We start from the raw sequence: 21,795 nt of genomic DNA on the forward strand, positions 1-21,795 counted from the left end.
CTGAATAAATTATTTAAATAAAAAAGAAAGAAAATTAGAAGCTACAGTTGAAGGCAGCAGTGTAGGGGCTTACACAGGCTCTGGCCTCACACCGTCAGGGTGTTTTGCCTGCTCTGCTGCCAGCTGGATCGTCATCTTCATCAACTGTCTTATCTGGTACAGAGCCTAAGGCAAGTGCCACCTTACAGAGTCCAAGGCTCGAAACACATTCAGACCACCCACCGAGTATTTACCGTGCAGTGTTTTACCCACTTTCCTTATCTGAAGCAGAAATTAGACTTTGTAGCGACTTTGTAGCGACTTAATCTTTTGGGACACAAAGAGTTAGGTTTCTCCTGAGTCTACACCTATTAGGAAGAGCAAACAAGTAACTTCCGATCATCAGTGTTTACAATGTTGCTTGTTCTCTAGAGTTAGAGGATTTAGTTAGATAGTCAACCTCAAGGCCTGTGGTTAACAAGCTCCCATTTGCCCCCATGAAAAGAACTGTGGACAGAAATGTGAGGGTGGGGTTGGGGTCTCCAAGCATATCTGAGAACTTTGCAGATTGCCATAGTTAGGCCAATATTGCTATCTACTAAGTTGTGGCCAGGATGAGAAAGTCCCCTGATCTAAAACATGACTACTCAAGGCTTCAGGAATCCCCTAGGGTCGCTATTCAGGAATAGCTGAGCACGTGACCCGGCATCTCTTGGGCTGTTTTAGAAGGGGCTTACTTGGAGTTTTGTACAATTGGGTCTTCTCAGGGCTGGAGAAATGGCTCAACAGTTAAGAGCACTGTTGCTTTTTTTCAGAGGATTCAGACTCTATTCCCTGTACCTACATGGTGTCTCACAACTGCCTGTAACTTCAGTTCTAAGGATCTGGTGCCTTTTAATCTCTACAGGCACCAGGGACACCTGTGATGCACATATATTCATGAAGGCGAAATGTGACTGTGTTCTCTCTCTCTCTCTCTCTCTCTCTCTCTCTCTCTCTCTCCCTCCCTCTCTCTCTCTGTCTCACACACACACACACACACAAATACAACCAGATATTATCATTTTTCTTCAGTCACTACTTTGTATTCTTCAGATTGAAAAATTGTGTGTGTGCACGCACGCGTGCGCATATCCCATGACATGCATGTGATGGTCAGAGAACAACTTGTGGACTTGGCCCTCTCCTTCCCTGATTTGGATTCTATACACTCAGGTTCTCAGGCTTGGTGGTAGGTACTTTCCTAAAGCCATCTTGTCAGCTCCTCGCAGGATGAATGGTAAGCCCCTCGCAGAAGGAGGCCACACCTCTCTATTTCTTTTTGTTTGCTTGCTTGTTGTTTTTGAGACAAAGTTTCTCTGTGCAGCCCTGGCTGTCCTGGACTTGCTTTGTAGACCAGCCTGGCCTGGAACTCACAGCCATCTGTCTGCCACTGCCTCCTGAGTGCTGGGGTTAAAGGTGTGCGCTACCATGCGCCGCACTCTCTGTTTCTGACTGGAACCAGTGAAGTAAATATGTTCTAAGTAAATATGTACTAAGAAGACAGCTATCTGATTTCCCTAATCAGATAAAGGAGACAAAATGGTTCTGCCTGAAGTCTTGGCAGGGGTGAGCAAGGGAAGCTAAGAATTATTGCCTGCTAATTGGGACTGTCAGAAAGGATTTCATCGGAGGGCCAGTGAGAAACAGTTATCTCAGTCTCGCTGTCACCTTTGTGGGGCTTCAGCCAAGCAGTCTTTTATGGTGGCCTATGGTCAGCAGGGGCAAGAGTTGGAACACTTAGCTGAAGGCGAAGTGAAGACTAAGCACTAACAAGACTTGTAGGAAATAATGTTCCATACCTTAAGACTGGGAGTGGTGGTCACAGATTGGCTTAATAATTTCTCAGATTCATCTTTTGGTTAACTCTAATCTAGGAAACAGAGGTGAGAGTGTTCTGGGAGACATGGCTTCGAGTCTAGCATCTCTAATAGTTATCCGGGACAAGTAAACCTCTGCCTCATGGCCTACCCTTCATGGCCAGAATCACATACAGTTTCCCTTCTGCTCACTTCCCATGTTGGTCAGGCTAGGTCAGGGAAGTGGGCCATTATAGCCAGCATGGCTATGGAATATGGTTCTTAGAAACCTGCATTTAACCTTTGCTCAGTTTCAAGTATACATAGTGCAGAGTTGATGGTCTCCCAGGGAAAGGTGAATTTGCTGTTTGCTGAGGGTGTGGCTTCTCAGTACTCTGTACTGTTCTAGTGCCGTTTCTATTTGCCATGACAAAATGCCACAGCCGGAGTAGCTTACAGAGGGAAGGGCTTATGATTCCTGGAGCACAGGAGGCTATCGTCACCATCACGGTGGCAGGCAGGCAGAGATGGCACTGGAGCGACAGCCTGGGGATCACATCTCCACTCACAAGCTAGAAGCATTGAGAAGTAACTTGAAACGGCAGGAGTCTTTTGAAACTCCAGAACCTGCTCGCAGTGGCACTCTTCTTCCAGCCAGGCCGTACTTCCTGCTCCTCCTCAGCCATCTGGGGTCCAACTATTCAAATGCCTGAGACTTATGGGAGGCATCTCATTCCAGCCACCACGCATTGTTTTTGTTTTGTTTTCTAGATAGGGTTTCTCTGTGAGGCCCTGGCCGTCCCGGAACTTGCTTTATAGACCAGACCGGCCTTGAACTCACAGAGAACTCACCTGTCTCTGCCTTAGGATTAAAGGTGTGTGTTACCACTGCCCAGCAAAATTGTGTTCTTTTCTTTATTTTTATGTGAATGCGTATTTTGCCTGCAAGTGTGACTTGTCCATACACCATATGTATTCAATGCTCACAGAGGCCAGAAAAATGGTGTCAGGTCCCCAGGGACTGGAGTTACAGGCAATTAAATTGTGATCTACCATATGGGTGCTGGAAACGAACGTGGGTCCTCTGAAAGAGCAGTCAGTACTCTTAATGGCTCCAATTATTTACTGTCCAACAAGAAATGGAAGATCAAGAATGAGATGGCACTGGACTTCTCAAGTGCCACCTGAAAGCTGCAGTGTGTGACCCGAAGACGCCTTCACAATTCTGAGGATGAGCTTCTACTTCTGCACACGGTAAGGCCTCTGTTCCCCGACTACCTGCCCCACCATTCACAAATAGAAAATCGGATGAAGGGACTGGAGAGATAGATGGCTCAGCGTTTAAGAGCACTGGCTGTTCTGAATTCGACTCCTTGTGATTGTAATTCCAGTTCCGGGGTGGGGGGAGGGGGGTCAATGCCGCCTTCTGACTTCCAATGGCGGCACGTGGTCTGCACACAGGCGAAACATTCATATGTGTAAAATAAAAAAAATTAAAAAAAAAAAAAAGAGAATTGGATGGAATGTGAGGATAATTGTTTTCAGACGTTGCTAACAGGCTTTGGGAGTAATAAGCGTGACAAATCACATGGCATAGACCCACCCTCTTCTCTTTTCATGGCACAGTCCTGAGTTTTCACTACAGGCCCCTCTCACCGAAGGAATCTCTGCAGGACCTTAAAACACAACCAACAAGAGCCAGGGCGTGGTGGCGCATGCCTTTAGTCCCAGCACTTGGGAGGCAGAGGCAGGCAGATCGCTGTGAGGCCATCCTGGTCTACAAAGTGAGTCCAGTACAGCCAAAGCTACACAGAGAAACCCTGTCTCAAAAAACAAAACAAACAAGCAAACAAAACAACAACCAACAAAAACACCCCCTAAATCCGAAGAACAAAACCGGTGGTGAGGGCAGTAGCGAGAGGGAAGGATGAGGAAAACCGGTTTCTTGATGGGTCATCCTTTGCCACCTGTGTTCCTACTCCACCTGAGACCTATCCGCAAACTTGTTGCGTTTGTCTTTCCGGCGGCGGCTGCTGGCCTTCCAGACTCTGGAGCTGCTCCTGTAGGACAGGCAAAGCCATTGAGCACCAGCCCAGATACAGAGACGCTCGCTGGTGGTGAGATCTGCCTTAAATTATCCAGCGAGAACATACACAAAAAAGGGCGCGGGCGCACCCGACTGCCCAGCGGTGCGTCTTTGGCCGCTGTGGGCGAGCGCAAGTGCGCCGTTCCGCGCCGGGAGACCGGGACTAGCAGCGGCGGGGGAATCCGTGGTCGGCTCCCTTCGGGTCCTAGCGCGCTTCTCTCCCCGGGTCTGTCCGGAGCGCTGCCGCTACCGGTCCAGCTCCTTCCTCCGACTCCCCCGTACGGGGGGCGGAGCTTAGAATCGGGGCTCCCGATTGGCTGCATCCCGGGCGCTCCCCTTCCCCGCCCCTTGACGGGGGTGAGAGTTCAGCGGCGGGCCTGTCTGCTGGGTCGACAATGGCGGGACCGTGGGTCGGGACCGTGGCGCAGTTGGCGGCCAGGCGGCATTGGCAGCGGTCCCCGCAGCGGCTGCTGTGGGCGCTGAAGGTGAGCGGTGGGTGTCCGGGCTCTCCGGGGTCTGGCTGCCCGAGCTAACCAGGCGACTGACACCCGGGGCGCGTCCCGGCTGCCCCCTCCCCCTCCACGGCCCGGGCCCGAGCCGGCTGCGCTCACACTGCATTCCTGGCCCGGGCATCCCCGGGAGAACGCTCCTCCCCGGGGGTGCTGCTGGCACCAGCGGGCCCAACCGTTCCTGCGCTCTTCCAGGCTGGCCGGGGCGGCTGGGATCCCAGTGTGTCGGGGTGCTTGGCTTCTCTTGCAACTTTCTAGCCAGCGGCGCCTGTGCTCGCGTGCTCTCTTGCCGTGACTTGCAGCGACTTTGGAGGGGCACTGTGGGTTGCTGTTTGTATAAGTGAAGGCTGTTGAGTCTGTACTAGGTTTGAAAGTGCTGCGCTAAGTCAGTCAAGATTGTCGGCAAGGGTGCACGTGAAGGTGCAGAGTGACTCTCGAAAGCCTGCCTAAACTATACATATGACAACCCTGTGTATACCACGTGAGAAATGCACCTTCTGATTGGAAACTAAGTAGTCACACACGGTGACGGTTCTTGGCTCACAGATTGGAGTACCTACCTCCTTTCTCCTTCCGTATGGGATGCGTTGTCACTTGCCGGCACTGATTTCCCTAACTTTCAAAGTAGATTTACTAAGTCACTTGAACAAGTTTCTTAAAACGAAGGTCTCCTGAAAACCCTTTGAGAGCTAGTTGAGTGTGCCTGCTAGGCTTCCCTGCCACTCAGTCATCTTTGTTCCGCACCTGTAATCACACTATTGGAAAGGCCCAAGGTAGAAGGATTGTGAGTTCAAGGCCAGGCTAGGGTACATAGACTGTATCTGTTTCAAATCCTTCCCTACCACCAAGGCATTGGGGGGGGGGGGGACGACTTTAAAATGGTCTCTACAACGTTTGGTTTATGGTCATTGAAACTTGAGTTGGCATTTCAACTTTTTCTTTTTCTTTTTTTTTTCTTCGAAAGAAGTCTCTGTATAATAGGCCTGGCTGTTCTGGAACACTCTGTGTAGACCAGGTTGGCTTCAAACTCACAGAGATCTGCCTGCCTTTGCCTCCTGAGCGCAGTGTGTCCTGCCACGCCTAGCTCACTTTATTCTTTTTAAGAAATGGAGCCAGGCCCGCTGAGGCAGTGTGGACTGGAAGGTGTTTTTTGCTGTCATCGTCAGAATAATAGCTGTCACTGTTCTGTGTTGCTACTCAACTTTTGTTCTTTTCAATTTTTATCATCCTGTAACCATCTAATCTGTGTGCTTGCTCTGGCAAAGACTCTGACGCATCTACTTATGAAATGATTTGTGGCGGAGGAGTATGGGCGATTGCATACTACTTTGTATATTTCTTCTTCTTCTGCAGTGTTTGTTTTCTCAAGATATGTCCTCACTTAGCCTAAGTTGGCCTCAGATTTGCTGTGTAGTGAAGGAAGATCCTGGCCTCCTGATTCCACCTTCACCCCTGTCCCACCCTCCCCAGAGCTGGGGACCAAACACAGGGCCTTGCACTTGCTAGGCAAGTACTCCACCACTGAGCTAAATTTCCAATGCCTGCCACCCCCTCCCTGCTCCCCTTTCCAAGGGCTGGCGCTATAGGTACGCACCACCACACCAGGTTTGGATATTGAGTACTGGATGTATGCTTTTTAAAAGATAGTTTAAAAAAAAAAATCTTTATTGAATGCCTCCTCTGTAGGGATGGGTACAGTTTCCAGCGCTTACAAAATCTCCTCTGGGAATGAGGCAATAACTTTAAAAGGCTATTGAGAAGTTTTAGTAATGAGGTAAAATAAAGTGGACTGAGTTGACCAAGTCAAAAATATTTTGACCTTACACCCAAGGTCCGAATTAACTCATTCAGTCTTCATAGTAAGAATATAGCACCACTTGCAAAAAATGGACTCAAGGCCTGAAGTGTTGGCAACTTGCTTAAGGCCGTAGAACCAGTAAGTGGCAGATCTGGAATTTGGAAGCAATCAAACTCTGGGCTGGCGCAATTTAGGCAGAGCTGCACCAGGGAGCTACTCCATCAGCTTCCAGGAAACAGTCAGTCTCTTAATTATACTGTGCTACTTAAGTTAAACAATATTTACTTTTGGAAATAAAAATGTCAACAAGGGCCAGTGGGTCAGGGCGATGGCCACAAAACCCTGATGACCTGGGCTCACACTTGGAGCCCACGTGGAGGAGGAAGGAAAGAACTGCGTCTACAAGGCTGTGCTCTGACGTCTCTGCTATACACAGCCGTAATAAAAATAGTTAAAAAAAAAAAAAATCAATCAGCTGGGGCTAGAGAGATGGCCCAGTCCTTAAAAGCACTTCCAGAGGACCTGGGTTCGATTCCTTGAAGCCACACGGCAGCTCACAACCATTTGGGGCTTTGGCCTTTAAAGGCATCAGACATGCATGTAACACACACACAGGCAAAACACTCATACACATACAATTGAAAAAATAATAAAATCTTAAAGAGATCATATAACTTTTGAAGGATGAGGTGATCTTTTTTCCTAGAAAAGGAAAAAAAAATAGTGTCGTAAGAGAACAGAACTAGTAACGGAGCAACCAAAGGCCTGAGAAAAGTCCATGGAGCCGTGTAGCAGAGCCCGCGATGCTGGGGAGGGATCAGACCACATGGGCTTGCTGGTCTCATTATGTGTGGTAGCGTCAATCCCTTGTTATTGCATGGTAGGTGGACTCAGGCTAACAGAGGAAATGGGTTTCAATGCTTGTGCCACATTCTAACTGTGTAATACAGAACCTTTCTTTGTGTGCATATGTGCATGTGTGTTCACACATGTGGGGGCCAGAGGCCAGTGTCAGGTGTTTTCCACAGTCACTCTCCACCTTTTTTTTTCTTTTTTGACAGGATCTCTTACTGAATCTGGAGTTCTTAGATCCAGTTAGCGCCTCCTGTCTCTGCTTTCCCAGAGTTAGGGATACGATGCACCTGGCTTTTTAGCAGCTCAAACTCTGGCCCTCAAGCAAGCACTTGACTGACTGAGCTGTCTCCCTAGCACTCTCTCTCTCTCTTAAAATTACATTTATTTAGTGTGTATGTGGGTGTGAGTATACACAGTGGACAACTCTCAGGAGTCAGTTTTCTCCTTCCACAATGTTGCTTGGTTATGCAGCAGGTGCCTTTACCCTCTGAGCAATCTCACCTACCTCGCCCTGGCCCCCCCACCGCCAACCCCCTTAAAGTATGCGCACTTTTTTCATGAGTTTATCTGTGCCATGTGCATGCAGTAAGCCAGGGGATGCTGGACCCCGGGAACTGGAGCTAGTCAGTTGTAAGTTGCCATGTGGATGCTGGTGACAGAACCAGGCTTCTGTATGAGATCAGTAAGTGCTCTTAGCTGCTGAGCCAGTTTCTTTAACCTCCCTCCTTTGTCTTTGAGGTAAGGTCTCCTATAGGCCAGGCTGGCCTTGAACTCCATAGCCAAGGATGGCCGTGAACCTCCGCTATGCTTCTGCAGTGCTGTAACCCAGGGCCTGCACGCTCGGCACATGCCTAACCAACTGCGTTGTATCTCCGATGCATGTGGTCTCTCATCTTACTTGAGTGTGTCACTGGCGGCTACATCTTATCAGCGTTGCCGTCTTAGCGCACATAGCTTGTGCTGAATGTGAGGTGGTAGCGCGCTGCCCCAGGAAGCATCCCTCCTCTGGCTTCTGCCATGATGGATGAGCTGCTGCTTGTTTTCTCACCGTGCTCCCTTTGTGTGAACTTGAACTGTACTCCACCACTCTGATGTTACCTGCTCTCATCTCCCTTTTTACCTCAGTAAACCTTCTAGAGGGAAGGCAGATACTTCCTAGCACTAGACTCTTGACTAGTCTCAGAAATCTAGAATGTTCTTCAAGCCAGTTAAAAGATGTGCTTAGCTTTAGGGTATATGTTAGTGGCAGCAGGACCCTGTTCCTCTTGCTCTCTGCAGTCTGAGGAGTTCCCTGATCTTTTAGGGACCTTTTCTTAGGTAAGGCTGGAGCCTTGATTGTGCTACAGGAAAGAATTTTAGACTGATCCAGAGCTAGAGTTTACTACAAACCTTTTTTTTTTTTTTTCTTCAAGACAGGGTTTCTCTGTGTAGCCTTGACTGTCCTGGACTCACTTTGTAGACCAGGCTGGCCTGGAACTCACAGAGATCCACCTGCCTCTGCCTCTGCCTCTTAGAGTGCTGGGATTAAGGCATGCACCACCACCACCCAGCTCACTACAAGACATTTTAACATATAGATGTCATGTGGGAGTTATGAGAAAGAGTAAGACCTACCCAAGTCTTACACAGAACGTGTGTTGGCTTTTGGAAGGAAAGTTGCAACTTAGTGTCATTACAGTAGTCGTATCTTCTGCCTTCATGGCTTCTGAAGTTATAGCTCAGAAAGTTGTAAGGAAGCTAAGTGAATGTTGGAATGACTCCTGTGTAGTGGACAGGATTATGGCTGATGGGGTACAACCCTAAGTCAGATACAGCTGATGGGGTACAACCCTAAGTCAGATACAGCTGATGGGGTACAACCCTAAGTCAGATACACCTGGTGGGGTACACTGTAAGTCAGATACAGCTGATGGGGTACACTGTAAGTCAGATATAGCTGATGAGGGACACCCTAAGCCAGATACAGCTAATGAGGTACAACTGTAGTCAGAAGGGCTGCAGGGTAAGTTAAGATTTTTACTACAAACAGCGATTTAGTTTTGCTTGAGATTTCCAGAAAATATCTGGGAAAGCAGCCAGGGTGGACCTGAAGGACAAACAAGTGTAGCCTTAAGTGTGAGTCATTTCTTTTTTTCTTTTTCCTAAATCTTGTATGAACATAGGTATGGTGTTATTTACTGGCACATGAGCAATTTAGCAGTGGATACAGTGCTGAAGAAAAACTCCCTCCTTGTATCATTCAAGGTTCTGTAAAGAAATAGAATGAATCTATCTATCTGTCTGTCTGTCTATCATCTACCATCTATCTCTCTGTCTATGTATTATCTATCTAGCTATCTATTATCTATCATCTACTGTCTATCTGCCAGTCTATCTCTCTATCATCTATCTACCTACTACCTACCTATCAGCTATCTAAAAGGGTCTATTAGAATGGAGAATGGCTTCCAGCTAGTCCAACAGTGGCTGTCTACCAATGATGGTCCAAGACTCCAATAGTTGTTCAGTCTGTGAGGCTGGGTGTCCTAGCTGGTCATCAGTATATGCTGGAGTCCAAAGAACTAGGCTGCAATGCCAGTGAAGGGGTGGGACTTGCCAGAGAGGCAGAGAGAGAGAGAGAGCAGGTGGGGGGGAGGGAAGGGGGAGGGGAGAGAGTGACAGAAAGAGAGAGAGAGAGACAGACAGACAGACACACAGACACACAGACATACAGACACACAGACATACAGACACAGAGAGAGTGATAGAGAGAGACTGAGAGAGAGACAGAGAGAGAGACACACACAGAGACACACACACACACAGAGAGAGAGACACACACACACACACAGAGACACAAAGAGGTGGAGAGGGAGAACTTGCTTATTGGCTGCCTGCAGAAGGTGTGGCCCAGATTAAAGATACCCATCCATGTGGGTTTAGTTAACTCAAGTTTGCAACAAAGAACTGCCACCCCAGTCCCCACAGCAACCCTAACTGCCAAATAGCTCCTCCCCACGGGGAGTGAGGCCTCAGGGCTTCCCCTTGGGGTAATGTTGACAGCTGGGTCTGGTGAAGGAATGGTAGCTGCTGTGAGTTTATGATTGTAGTGGCCATGCTGTGCTTAGAAGACAGCACTGGTCTCCGTTTTCCTGCTCTTATGCTCTTTCTGCTCCCTTTTACTGATGCTCTCTGAGGCTGTGGAGGGGTCATGGCCTGAGAACTTGACAGACACTTGTTCTCCTCACTTTGGTTACGAACCTCTGCATCAACTGCCACCCACTGGAATCAGGCACTTCTCTAAGGCCAAGGGCCAACCAATCTATGGATATAAACATAAATATTTAGGAGGTAGTTTGACAAAGGGTCCACTTTTAATTAAAATTACTGTTTTATCTTGTATGTGCTGTCGTTTTGCCTGCAGGTATGGCTACGTACCATGTGTGCGCCTTGTGATCTGGAAGTCAGACGGGGGCACTGGATCCTCTGGGGCAGAGTTACAGATGGTTGTGAGCTGCCGTGAGGGTGCTGGGACTTGAGCCCCCCGGGATCCTCTCTGTAAGAGCATTCGGTGCTCTTAACCTCTGAGCTCTCCAGTTCGATGTCCATTTAGAAAAACAACAGCAGTAGGTGCGCCCCAGGGCCCTTAGCATTCCCTACTTTGTTAACATTCTCTCTATAAAAGTGAATATTATGTCTATGTGGGCAACTTTCACATAAAATGTGGTTAATTCTGCTGGAATTATTGATTCTCAGCTGGCAAGAGGTTTCGGCCGGATTCTTAAGGTCAGAGTTTCATCTTGTTCACATGGCCCCATATTTGTGCTGTATTCCTATCCTGTCCCACATTGAGTTCACATTTATTCTTTACTTAATTGGTTTGTAAATCAACTTTAAAAGCACATTCTGTTTAAATTCCTGTTTTTATTTTTATTTTTTTCTAGCTACATTCAGTGGCTAAAGGTGTTAGTTTTATGGTAATTGCAACAGTTTATTGAGCTTTTATATGCTTTAAATGGTTTGACTTCCCCTCCCTCTCTGAGACAAGTCTCTTGAAGGCTCAGCTGACCTCTGCCTCTCCTCATACTGGAGCTTGCCCTTGAACTTCTTATCCCCTTGCCTCCATCTTTGTCGTGCTGGGATGACTAGCGCGTCCCACCACATCTTGTTTATGCAGTATTGGGTAGCTAACGCAGTGGCTTGAGCATGCTGGGATAGCATTTCATCAGTGCTCTATCCCCAGTCCTTTACTTGCTTTTGTGAGGCAGCTGGGTCAGAAATTCCAGCTTTACATGAGAGGAAACTAAGCTTGAACAGTTAAGTAATTTAAGGACAGAGTTGACTGAACCTTGGACTGTATGAGTCCAAAGCCTTGCTTTTCCAATAATAACTTGTTTGTCACCTGAATGGCAGTCTCATTATGTGACACCAGCACAGTTTGCAACCTAAGCTGTACTTTTAAAAAGCTTAAATGTAGCTTTAGGATTGACCAAAGGTAAATAAACTTATTATTTCAGAGACTAATTTCTGGTAAATAAATTATTGATGGCATTTGTACATTTTTTTGTTTTTGTTTTTTCCAAGTCATGGCTCCTCTGTGTAGCTCTGGCTGTCCTGGAGCTTGAGGCTGGTCAATTGTAATTTAAACTTCTACGCTTTGGCTATCATTTATTTCTTCAGTTCAAAACAGAAGAAAAACATTGCAATAGCCCTGTTCTAACTAAAAGGGGAAGTTGGTGACATTTTCTGATCAAGAGAAGGGAAAAACAATTGCTTAAATGGTCTGTGGTTTATCTATGTATTTATTTTCATTAAAAAATTTTATATGTATGGGTGTTTTGCCCACATGTATGCTTGTGTACCACATGTATGCAGTGCCCTTGGAGGCTAGAAGATCCCTTGGAACTGGAGTTCCAGACAGTTGTGAGCTGCCATGTGAGTGCTGAGAATGGAATCCCTGGTTCTCTGGAAGAACAGCCAGTAGCTTTAAGCATTGAGCTGTTTTTCTAGCATCCATCTATCTGCCCACCCATCCATCCATGCATCCCTCCATCCATGCCTCCCTCCATCCATGCATCCCTCCGTCCATGCATCCCTCCATCCATGCATCCCTCCATCCATGCATCCCTCCATCCATGCATCCCTCCATCCATGCATCCCTCCATCCATGCATCCCTCCATCTATGCATCCCTCCATCCATGCATCCCTCCATCCATGCATCCCTCCATCCATGCATCCCTCCATCCATGCATCCCTCCGTCCATGCATCCCTCCATCCATGCATCCCTCCGTCCATGCATACCTCCATGCATCTATGCACACATCTATCCATGCATGCATGCTTCCATTTACCCATCGTCCATGTGTGCATCCATCCACCCATCCATGCATCCGTCCCTACATCCATCCATGCATGCATCTATCCACCCACCCACACATGCATGCACGCATGCATCATCCACCCACCCATGTACCCACCCATGCATCCACTCATGCATCCATCTATATATCCATCCATCCATCCATCCATCCATGCATCTACCCACCCACCCACACATGCATACACGCATGCACACATGCATCATCTACCCACCCATGCATCCATGCATCCATCCCTGTATCCATCCATACATCCATGCATCCATGCATGCATATTGGTAAGTAGGTGAATGGAACAAAGGATATGAATAGAAATTTTGGGGGAAAACATTTTAGATAGACAGGGTTTACGGAGGTGTTTGACTACAGCCTGCCAGGGTGCAGTACATTGACTCTTCACCAGCAGTGAGACCCAAGAGATAAAAAGCAGAACCAGTTAATTTGGCTCCTGGTTGCAGAGGTCTTATTTCATGATAGTGTTCCACTATTGTGGGTCTAAGGTGAGGCCGAACATCATAGTAGGGACCATGAGTTGGGGCAGGGCAGCTACCTCATGATGGACAGGAGACAGAGTCACAGGAAGGGGTCTCAGACAAGGTAAAGCCCCCAAGAACCCACCCTTCCTTTAGCCAGGCCCCATCTCTGGATATTTCCACTAATAGTGCTAATGACAGCTTCCCCAGACATGCTATCAAATTGTGACATCACCATTAGAGTCAGAGCTCTTATGACCAAGTCACTCTCAAGATCCACCTGTGAATGTTCCGGCATTGAGTACCAAATCTTCAATTCTTGACTCATTTGGGGCATGTTTCAGACCCAGTCCATAATACAAGGGAAGACTGTTCAAGAAGTCATTTCCATCCATCCATCTATCCATTGGTCCATTGTTTGTTGTTGTACCTGTCTTTTCACTTAAAGAATATTTAAAAGTATTTGCAAAGCATCTTTTGAGTCTCAGGCACTATGACACACTTGGATAGGACCAGGGAAAGATTGGGGCTGCAGAGATACTTAGTGGCTGAGAATATGTGTGACTCTTGCTGCCCATATGTCAGCTCACAGCATCTCATAACTCCAATTTGAGAGGATATGGAAATTTCTTTTGGCTTCTATGGATATTGCATGCATATAGTGCACTTACATACATGCAGGCACTCACACATATACATAAAATACAAGGAAATAAATCTTAAAAAATACAACTGCCGGTAGCGCATGCCTTTAATCCTAGCAGTTGGGAGGCAGGAGGATCTCTGTGAGTTCGAGGTCAGCCTGGTCTGCAGAGTGAGCTTCAGGACAGCCAAGGCTACACAGAGAAGTCCTGTCTTGCAAACAAAAACCAAAACCCAACAAAACAAAAATGCCACCCCTCATATGAACCCCCCACCCACCCACAAAGAAACAACACAAAAAAGCAAAGACCAGGGGAGAGTAAAACAGTGTGTCACAGGTACAGAGAGATCAAGGATTAAAAATAAAGGTTGGGGAAAGAATTTGGTAAGTCCACTGGATTTGAGTGAGAAGAAAGTCTTCTTCAACAGTGCCGTTAGTCAGTGGGCATAGGTGTGGGTACTTAGTTGCTTCAGCACATGATAACGTGGCATATGCAAACACACTGCTTTTGTTTTGGATAGCAGAAGCCTCCACTTCCTTCCTCAAGCACATTAATAGGCCTGGTTCAGTGATCACAGCGGCCCTGGCTTCAGACGGGGCATCTGCCCAACAGCATCTGGTTAACCTTAGACTTTTATTAGTCATGCTTGTAGCCAAGTAGCAGTGTTTCAAAATAATCTTACAAAATCTTCCTTGTTGGAAATTTCTCCCTTGATCACCCTCTTCCATACATTGTTTACTTTGGCATACAAAAGTCGATTGCAACGATCTGCTGTTTGTATATTGTTATTATCTGAAGAACCTCTCCAATTATTATTTAAGTTGGCAACTGTCGGTGAGCCTTCACGACCAACTTGATTGGGTTAAGTGTGCCCCTTGTGTTAGCTTCGTCTGAAGGGGCATCTGAGGACAACTCCTTAGAGCCAGTCAGGAGGGTCAGACCTCATGAGCTGCCGGCCCTCGCTTGCGTGGATGGAAACTCGGACTAGGCTATTACAAGGCGGTGGGACTATGGGATGTGGTGTCCCGCTAAAGGAGTTGATCACCAAAGATGTGTATCTGGGCCGGGCGTGGTGGCGCCGCCTGTAATCCCAGCACTCGGGAGGCAGAGGCAGGCGGATCGCTGTGAGTTCGAGGCCAGCCTGGTCTACAAAGAGAATCCAGGACAGCCAAGGCTACACAGAGAAACCCTGTCTCGAAAAACAACAAACAAAGGGTGTCTGTCTATCTGGGGGTTTTACCTTGCTCAGCCCTTCTCAGTATCGCTCTCCTATGCCTCCTCTCCGTGCAGACAGCTCAGCAATGCTGAGGTGTACAAAGCTCAGACGTGGCAGTAACGGTGTTCACGTCTTTGTGCAGGGTTGTGGGTCTCTTGTAAGTCATTGAATTCACGTAGTCTCACATGAGAACTCTTGGCTTCCTTTATTCATTTGGTTGTGTCTCAACAGAATCACCCGCTTTTGCTTCTTAGAAACTTTTTTCAGGGAGTAGATGTTGCCTAAGGAGAAAGGGAAGGCATCTTGCACACCCAGCTTTGGACACGAAGGTAAACGCAGGCGGCATGAGATGATCTAGGTGACCAGCATCGCGGATTGAGAATATACCGAGGCAGACGCCGGGAGACGGGGTTGCCTTGGGCATAACCAAGGGGCAGGCTTCCCTACTTTGGCCGGAGTAAAGCACATGAGGGAGGATGGCGAGAAATGAGGGGGCGCAGGACACAGTCGTCTCGACTCTCATGTACAGTGTCATACTGAGGGTCCAGGGTAGGTTTGTAATCTCAGCGACTCAGGTAGCTGAGGCAGGAGGATCTCATTTCAGCCCAACCCCAGCAATTTAGTTAAATTCTCAAGGACTCAGAGCGCTGGAACGCACAGCGGCAGACTGCTTGCCTAGCACACATGGGGGCCTGGGCCTGGGCCTGGCCACCAGTGCCAAACAGGCAAATAAATTGGGGTCCAAATGAATGTTTTTGATCAATAACGTTCACATTTTGAAGGATCTGACTGCTGTTTGGGCAAAGTGGAAGCAAGGGAACAGTCAGGCGGCTACCGAAACCCAAGCCAGAGCGGACACTGGCTTGTTTAGATCAGTATGGGAGAGTTTGTGAGAACAGTCCAGGTTTGGGATATATTTTGGCGCTCAATCCAATAGTACTTGATTCTGGCCTGGGATGGGATGGAATTCCATGTAAAGACACACCAAGAACGATTCTTTAGACATACATACAAAAAGGTACGTACTATATTGTATGACTTTGTTCATGGAATCTCAATAGACACCTCCCAAGAGGAAAAGAGCAGTTTGCTGGGAGAAAACTTTCGTGACGGGATGCGGATAGTCCAATGTTGTACAGGTCTTTTGCTGGCAATTGTAGCGTGCGTGAGTTCTTGAGTGCAGTGGCATTTCACAATTCTGCGCAATCCTCTGACTCTAAAATTCTTGATACCTTTTCTTATATGGATTTTCCCTGGACATTGGAGGGAGTGGAGCACATGTTTGCTTAGAGCGGAGCACCCAGCAATCACTTATCCTTAGCACCTTGACCAATTATGAGTCTTTGCAGGTAAGGCTGCCTACTGCAAGAGAGATAGCCCAGCCAATAGAGGTCCCTGCTGCCAAAGCTGCTGCCCTGAGTTCCACTTCCTGGTTCCCACACGGTCAGAGAGGACTGACTCCTGTAAGTCATACTCTGACCTTCACATGGACAGCACACACACATGCACGTGAAATGCAATTAATTTCTTAAAAAAAAAGCTGATAGAAGTACTAATTCATGGAACTAAAAATAATTATTTTGAAGGTAATTTGAAGACACCATGTCCATTTAGAAAACAAGAGCTTAGCTTCCCCGACCAGGGCCTGTGATCTCTGTGATTTGAGGTCGTGGCCAGGCTTACAGCACCAGCCACAGATTCTCTGTGATTTGAGCTCGTGGCCAGGCTTACAGCACCAGCCACAGATTCTCTGTGATTTGAGGTCGTGGCCAGGCTTACAGCACCAGCCACAGATTCTCTATAATTTGAGGTCATGGCCAGGCTTACAGCACCAGCCACAGATTCTCTGTGATTTGAGCTCGTGGCCAGGCTTACAGCACCAGCCACAGATTCTCTGTGATTTGAGCTCGTGGCCAGGCTTACAGCACCAGCCACAGATTCTCTGTGATTTGAGGTCGTGGCCAGGCTTACAGCACCAGCCACAGATTCTCTGTGATTTGAGCTCGTGGCCAGGCTTACAGCACCAGCCACAGATTCTCTGTGATTTGAGGTCGTGGCCAGGCTTACAGCACCAGCCACAGATTCTCTATAATTTGAGGTCATGGCCAGGCTTACAGCACCAGCCACAGATTCTCTGTGATTTGAGCTCGTGGCCAGGCTTACAGCACCAGCCACAGATTCTCTGTGATTTGAGCTCGTGGCCAGGCTTACAGCACCAGCCACAGATTCTCTGTGATTTGAGGTCGTGGCCAGGCTTACAGCACCAGCCACAGATTCTCTATAATTTGAGGTCATGGCCAGGCTTACAGCACCAGCCACAGGTTCTCTGTGATTTGAGGTCGTGGCCAGGCTTACAGCACCAGCCACAGGTTCTCTGTGATTTGAGGTCGTGGCCAGGCTTACAGCACCAGCCACAGATTCTCTGTGATTTGAGGTCGTGGCCAGGCTTACAGAACCAGCCACAGATTCTCTATAATTTGAGGTCATGGCCAGGCTTACAGCACCAGCCACAGGTTCTCTGTGATTTGAGGTTGTGGCCAGGCTTACAGCACCAGCCACAGATTCTCTGTGATTTGAGCTCGTGGCCAGGCTTACAGCACCAGCCACAGATTCTCTGTGATTTGAGCTCGTGGCCAGGCTTACAGCACCAGCCACAGATTCTCTGTGATTTGAGGTCATGGCCAGGCTTACAGCACCAGCCACAGATTCTCTGTGATTTGAGGTCATGGCCAGGCTTACAGCACCAGCCACAGATTCTCTATAATTTGAGGTCGTGGCCAGGCTTACAGCACCAGCCACAGGTTCTCTGTGATTTGAGGTCGTGGCCAGGCTTACAGCACCAGCCACAGATTCTCTGTGATTTGAGCTCGTGGCCAGGCTTACAGCACCAGCCACAGATTCTCTATAATTTGAGGTCGTGGCCAGGCTTACAGAACCAGCCACAGATTCTCTATAATTTGAGCTCGTGGCCAGGCTTACGGCACCAGCCACAGGTTGTCTGTGATTTGAGGTCATGGCCAGGCTTACGGCACCAGCCATAGATTCTCTACCCTGACGTGGGCTTCAGCCTCCATCAGAAAGTGCTTGGCTGCCCTCATAGTAGACTTTCCATTATTACACAGGAGTCACATCCTGTCTATCTGGTTCATTTCATGTCATGTGCAATATCTGTAGGTGACTAAGACTTGACTTTTCTCCTTCAGCAGCCTGCACTGTACCTATTTTAACTACAAGGGCAAGGCAGCAGGACGGAGGCTTCTAGCTCAGTTCCAACTTTTTTTTTTTTTTTTTTAAATATGTCCTATGGTCAGAGCCTATGGGGTCTTCATCAACAGGATCTTACCATTTAATTCTGATGGGGAAACCAATAGCAGTGGCCACAGTCTGTATTATTGGGTGGGTGGGGAGGTCAGGGTGCTCTTTTATGATAACCTCTGGTTTCTGGGAGCATCTTGATCTACCGATTAGAGTGTCTCATTCAAACTTAAGAAAAGCCATGTGTGTGAGTGCGTGTCTGCATGTGCATTTGTGTATTTGGAAGTATAGAGACTGGAGGACAGCCTAGTGTGTCATTACAGGATCTCATTAGCCTGAAGCTCACTGATACCTAGACTGCTAAACAGCCAAATATGGCTTTAGTGCTTTCATTATGCCATATTAGTAAACCTAGTCATAAAAAGAAAAGTGTACAACCATATCTCTTAGGCATAAAAAATGACTGATTTTTATAGTAGTCACGAAAGAGAAGGAAGTGGTAGACCAGATAGCCGTCCCCATCTACGAGTAAGGAAACTTTAATTCATCAGGATAAGCAGATCTTATCTAAGCCAAGCAGATCTTACTGCAAGGCAAGCATGATGGCACATGCCTGTAAACTCAGCACCAGGGAGGCTAAGACAAGAGGATTGCTGTGAGTTCAAGGTCTGCTTCAGCTACATTTTAATATAGGGCAACTAAGACTCCATAGCAAGAGGCTGTCTCAGTCTCATCTTAGCGTTGCACAGTTAGATCAACCATGTGAGTGTACAAACCCGACACTGGGTGTCCGTACTGTTGCTAGCACATCAGTGAAAAAACCAAAGGACCTATATAAAGACAACTAGCAGCTCAAGGACCTATATAAAGACAACTAGCAGCTCAAGAAGTAACTTGCTGCTTCTTTTACAGAAATGTGTAGACGTTTCCTCTCTAGCTGGTTGCTACGAATTTGGTGCTTTTTGACAGGCCAGGCTATGTGAGGCCAGTTCTGTGAAAGTGAGTTGATGAGGTTCTTTGTGCACAAGCTTGTGTAGGGCTTGTGCGTAAGCCAAGAATGCAGGGCAGAAGAGAAGAGAAGTCCAGCCAGCAGCCCTCTGGCTGGACACCGCTGTCAAGTTTCCTCCCCGGGCACGCTTGTAGAGCAGTGGCCCACTCTGCAGCTGCCGTTCCAAGACCTGCCGAGGTTAAGCATTGAGGGCGGGGGAGTCCAGCTGTCAGTTTTACTCAGCAGGTCTTCCAGTGACTCTGATGCGCATTCTGCAGCTTGAGAGCACAGCTGTGAAGCTGTCCTACTGGGTAAGGTGGGCTACAAATGGATGTAAAAAGCCCAGCATTTGTATTTGTTTGTTTGTGGTTTCTCTGTGTAGCCTTGGGTATCCTGGACTTACTTTGTAAGACCAGGCTGGCCTCGAACTCACAGTGGTCTGCCTGCCTCTGCCTCCCAGAGTGTTGGGATTGCAGGCATGTGCCACCACGTCTGGCTCTAGAATTTGTACTTTAAAGGTAGAACTGAAGTCAATATTAACAATTTGACTGTGAAAATAGCTCAGTCAGTAACATGCCTGTGTCTGCCATCCAAGCATGTGAAAGTGAGTTAGACTCTCTAGGGTCTACGTAAAACATCCTGGCGTGGTGGTAGCTGTGATCCTGCCACTGGGTGAGCAAAGCCAGTCAGTGAGCTCTGGCTTTACTGACACTCAGTCTTAACCTTGGCTTCCACACACATATGTACAAGCATATGCACAAATGCATCCACATGCTGTGCACACATTCACACGAAAGAAAAAGACTGATTTTTATCTTTAAAGCATTAGAAATTAAATACTGGGGTCTTTTTTTTCCCCCAGTGGAGAAAACCAGAAGATTAAGTAAAAGCGGAGACACATGGGTCTCTGGGTTTGAGGCCAACACAGCAAGCTTCAGGCTAGTGAGGGCTCGAGTTTGAGCGGTCGAAGAGAAGCTGGGAGCGACCGTGCCATGGTATGCCTGGCTTCGGCGTCATTTGTAGAGTCAGGTACCATCCTGTTTGTGAGGTAGAATTTATGTTCCTACCAGTTGAAAGGAGGAGGTTGGTTTTAAAGCAGGGAGTGGCTCTCAACCTGGGGGGTTGTGATCCCATTTGCAAACCTTCCCTAAAAATTGCAACTCATCACAGTGGCAAATGTTGAGTTAAGAAGTAGCAACGAGAACAGTTTTATTGTTGGGGGTCCCCACAACAGGAGGAACTGTTTTGAAGGGTCTCAGTGTTAGGAAGGTTGAGAAGCACTGCTTTAGAGACTGGAAAGGGCTGAAGAAAGCACACAATTGTTCCTTTCAAAGTTACTTCCAAGGCAAAGAGAGCCAGAACAGTGGAAAATAGCTAACTTGTTAACTCCGGAGCCCCTGGGTTATCTTTTTGTGTAAGGATTAAGTCCATTGGGCTTAATTATTATGACAGTTAGAACTGTCCTTCAGAAATGTAGCTGCTTATTTATCAAACCTTGATTTCCAGAAACAAACAAAACAGCTTCACCTGAAGCCTTCACTGTGTGACTTTGATTGTTAGCCCTGCTCACTTGGGCTTGGGGCGAAAGCTCAGTCAAAAGAATGACCTTCTGTGTATAATATATTCTTAGACTCTATCTGGACTCAGACCAATGGCCACCAGGCCGCGTTTCACATGCTCAGTGTTCTCACGTGGCTGGTTGCCCTCAGTGCAGCTGCACTGGTCACCGATCTGGCTCTACCTTGAGGGGAACGAACTAATTGTGACCTTGGCTGCTGCTTGGGAGGCAGGAGCTTTCAGGATTGACGGAGGACTTGTGTACTCTCGTGGGGGCTGGAGAGATGGCTCAGTGGTTAAGAGTGTTTCCAACTTTTGCAGAGGACAGGGATTGGTCTCAGGACCTACGTGGTGACTTTTTGCCACTCTGAAACCTGAAGGCTCCTGCACACACATGCATATATACCCATACACACACGTACACATGAAATTAAATAAACAGACATAAGAAAAAGAGAGAGACTGAGAGAGAGAGAGAGAGAGAGAGAGAGAGAGAGAGAGAGAGAGAAGAAAAGAAAAGAAAAGTGTCCAGGGCTTGAGAGATGGTGCAGTGATTAAGAGCAGTAACTACTGTTCCACAGGACCTGGCTTCAATTACAAGCACCCACACGGCAGCCCCATAGTTGACCATGTCCCCTGGATGAGGAGGCCTGGTGGCACTCAGAGGAAGGATAGCAGGCTACCAAGAAGAGACTTGATACCCTATGAGCATATACAGGGGGAGGAGATCCCCTCAGGAACAGTCATAGGGGAGGGGAGTAAGGGGGAAATGGGAGGGAGGGAGGGAGGAATGGGAGGATACAAGGGAGGGGATAACCATTGAGATGTAATATGAATAAATTAATAAAAAAAAAACAAAAACAACCCGGTAGTTCCAGTTCCAGGGCTTCTGACTCTCCCATACAGGTATACAATGTACATAAAAATAGAAAATTAAGTAAAATCAAGTTTTAAAAGAGCGGAAGTGGGCACGATGAGGGGAGCAGATGTAGGTTCTCAGTGTCGGAGCAGCCAGGGCACACTTGGTGTGGAGGGTCCCTGTGGTGCTCTGGGTGTCTACAGGTGGCCCAGGAGAACGGCACAGTGGAAGTCTAAGAGGGTGGATGAAGGTGTTGAGGTGGAGTATATAAATTCCTCTTGTTATGGCTTAGTGCGGAGGCAGAGCTGGGAGAGTCTAGAGATCTGGCTCTCGGTCTGCTTAGGGTGGGTACTTAGGAGCCATCAGCGCGCGGCTGAAG

At 47.6% G+C, this 21,795-nt stretch overlaps 1 protein-coding gene across 3 annotated transcripts in view; it reads left to right on the plus strand.

Moving 5' to 3' along the window:
- Positions 1-21,795, plus strand: part of Pcca (propionyl-CoA carboxylase subunit alpha) — an 842,751-nt gene that overhangs the window by 535,971 nt on the left and 284,985 nt on the right. For 2 of the 3 annotated variants that reach the window (XM_051160990.1, XM_051160991.1), the window contains exon 1: positions 4,236-4,388. The exons of the other annotated variant lie outside the window; for it this stretch is intronic. In XM_051160990.1, coding sequence (XP_051016947.1) covers positions 4,299-4,388 — 90 coding nt within the window. In that variant the 5' untranslated portion in view covers positions 4,236-4,298. Of the gene's footprint in view, positions 1-4,235; positions 4,389-21,795 lie in introns of those variants that run through there. 3 annotated transcript variants of the gene reach the window in all.

This window comes from Acomys russatus, chromosome 18 (assembly GCF_903995435.1).
Source record: "Acomys russatus chromosome 18, mAcoRus1.1, whole genome shotgun sequence".
Lineage (NCBI taxonomy): Eukaryota > Metazoa > Chordata > Mammalia > Rodentia > Muridae > Acomys > Acomys russatus.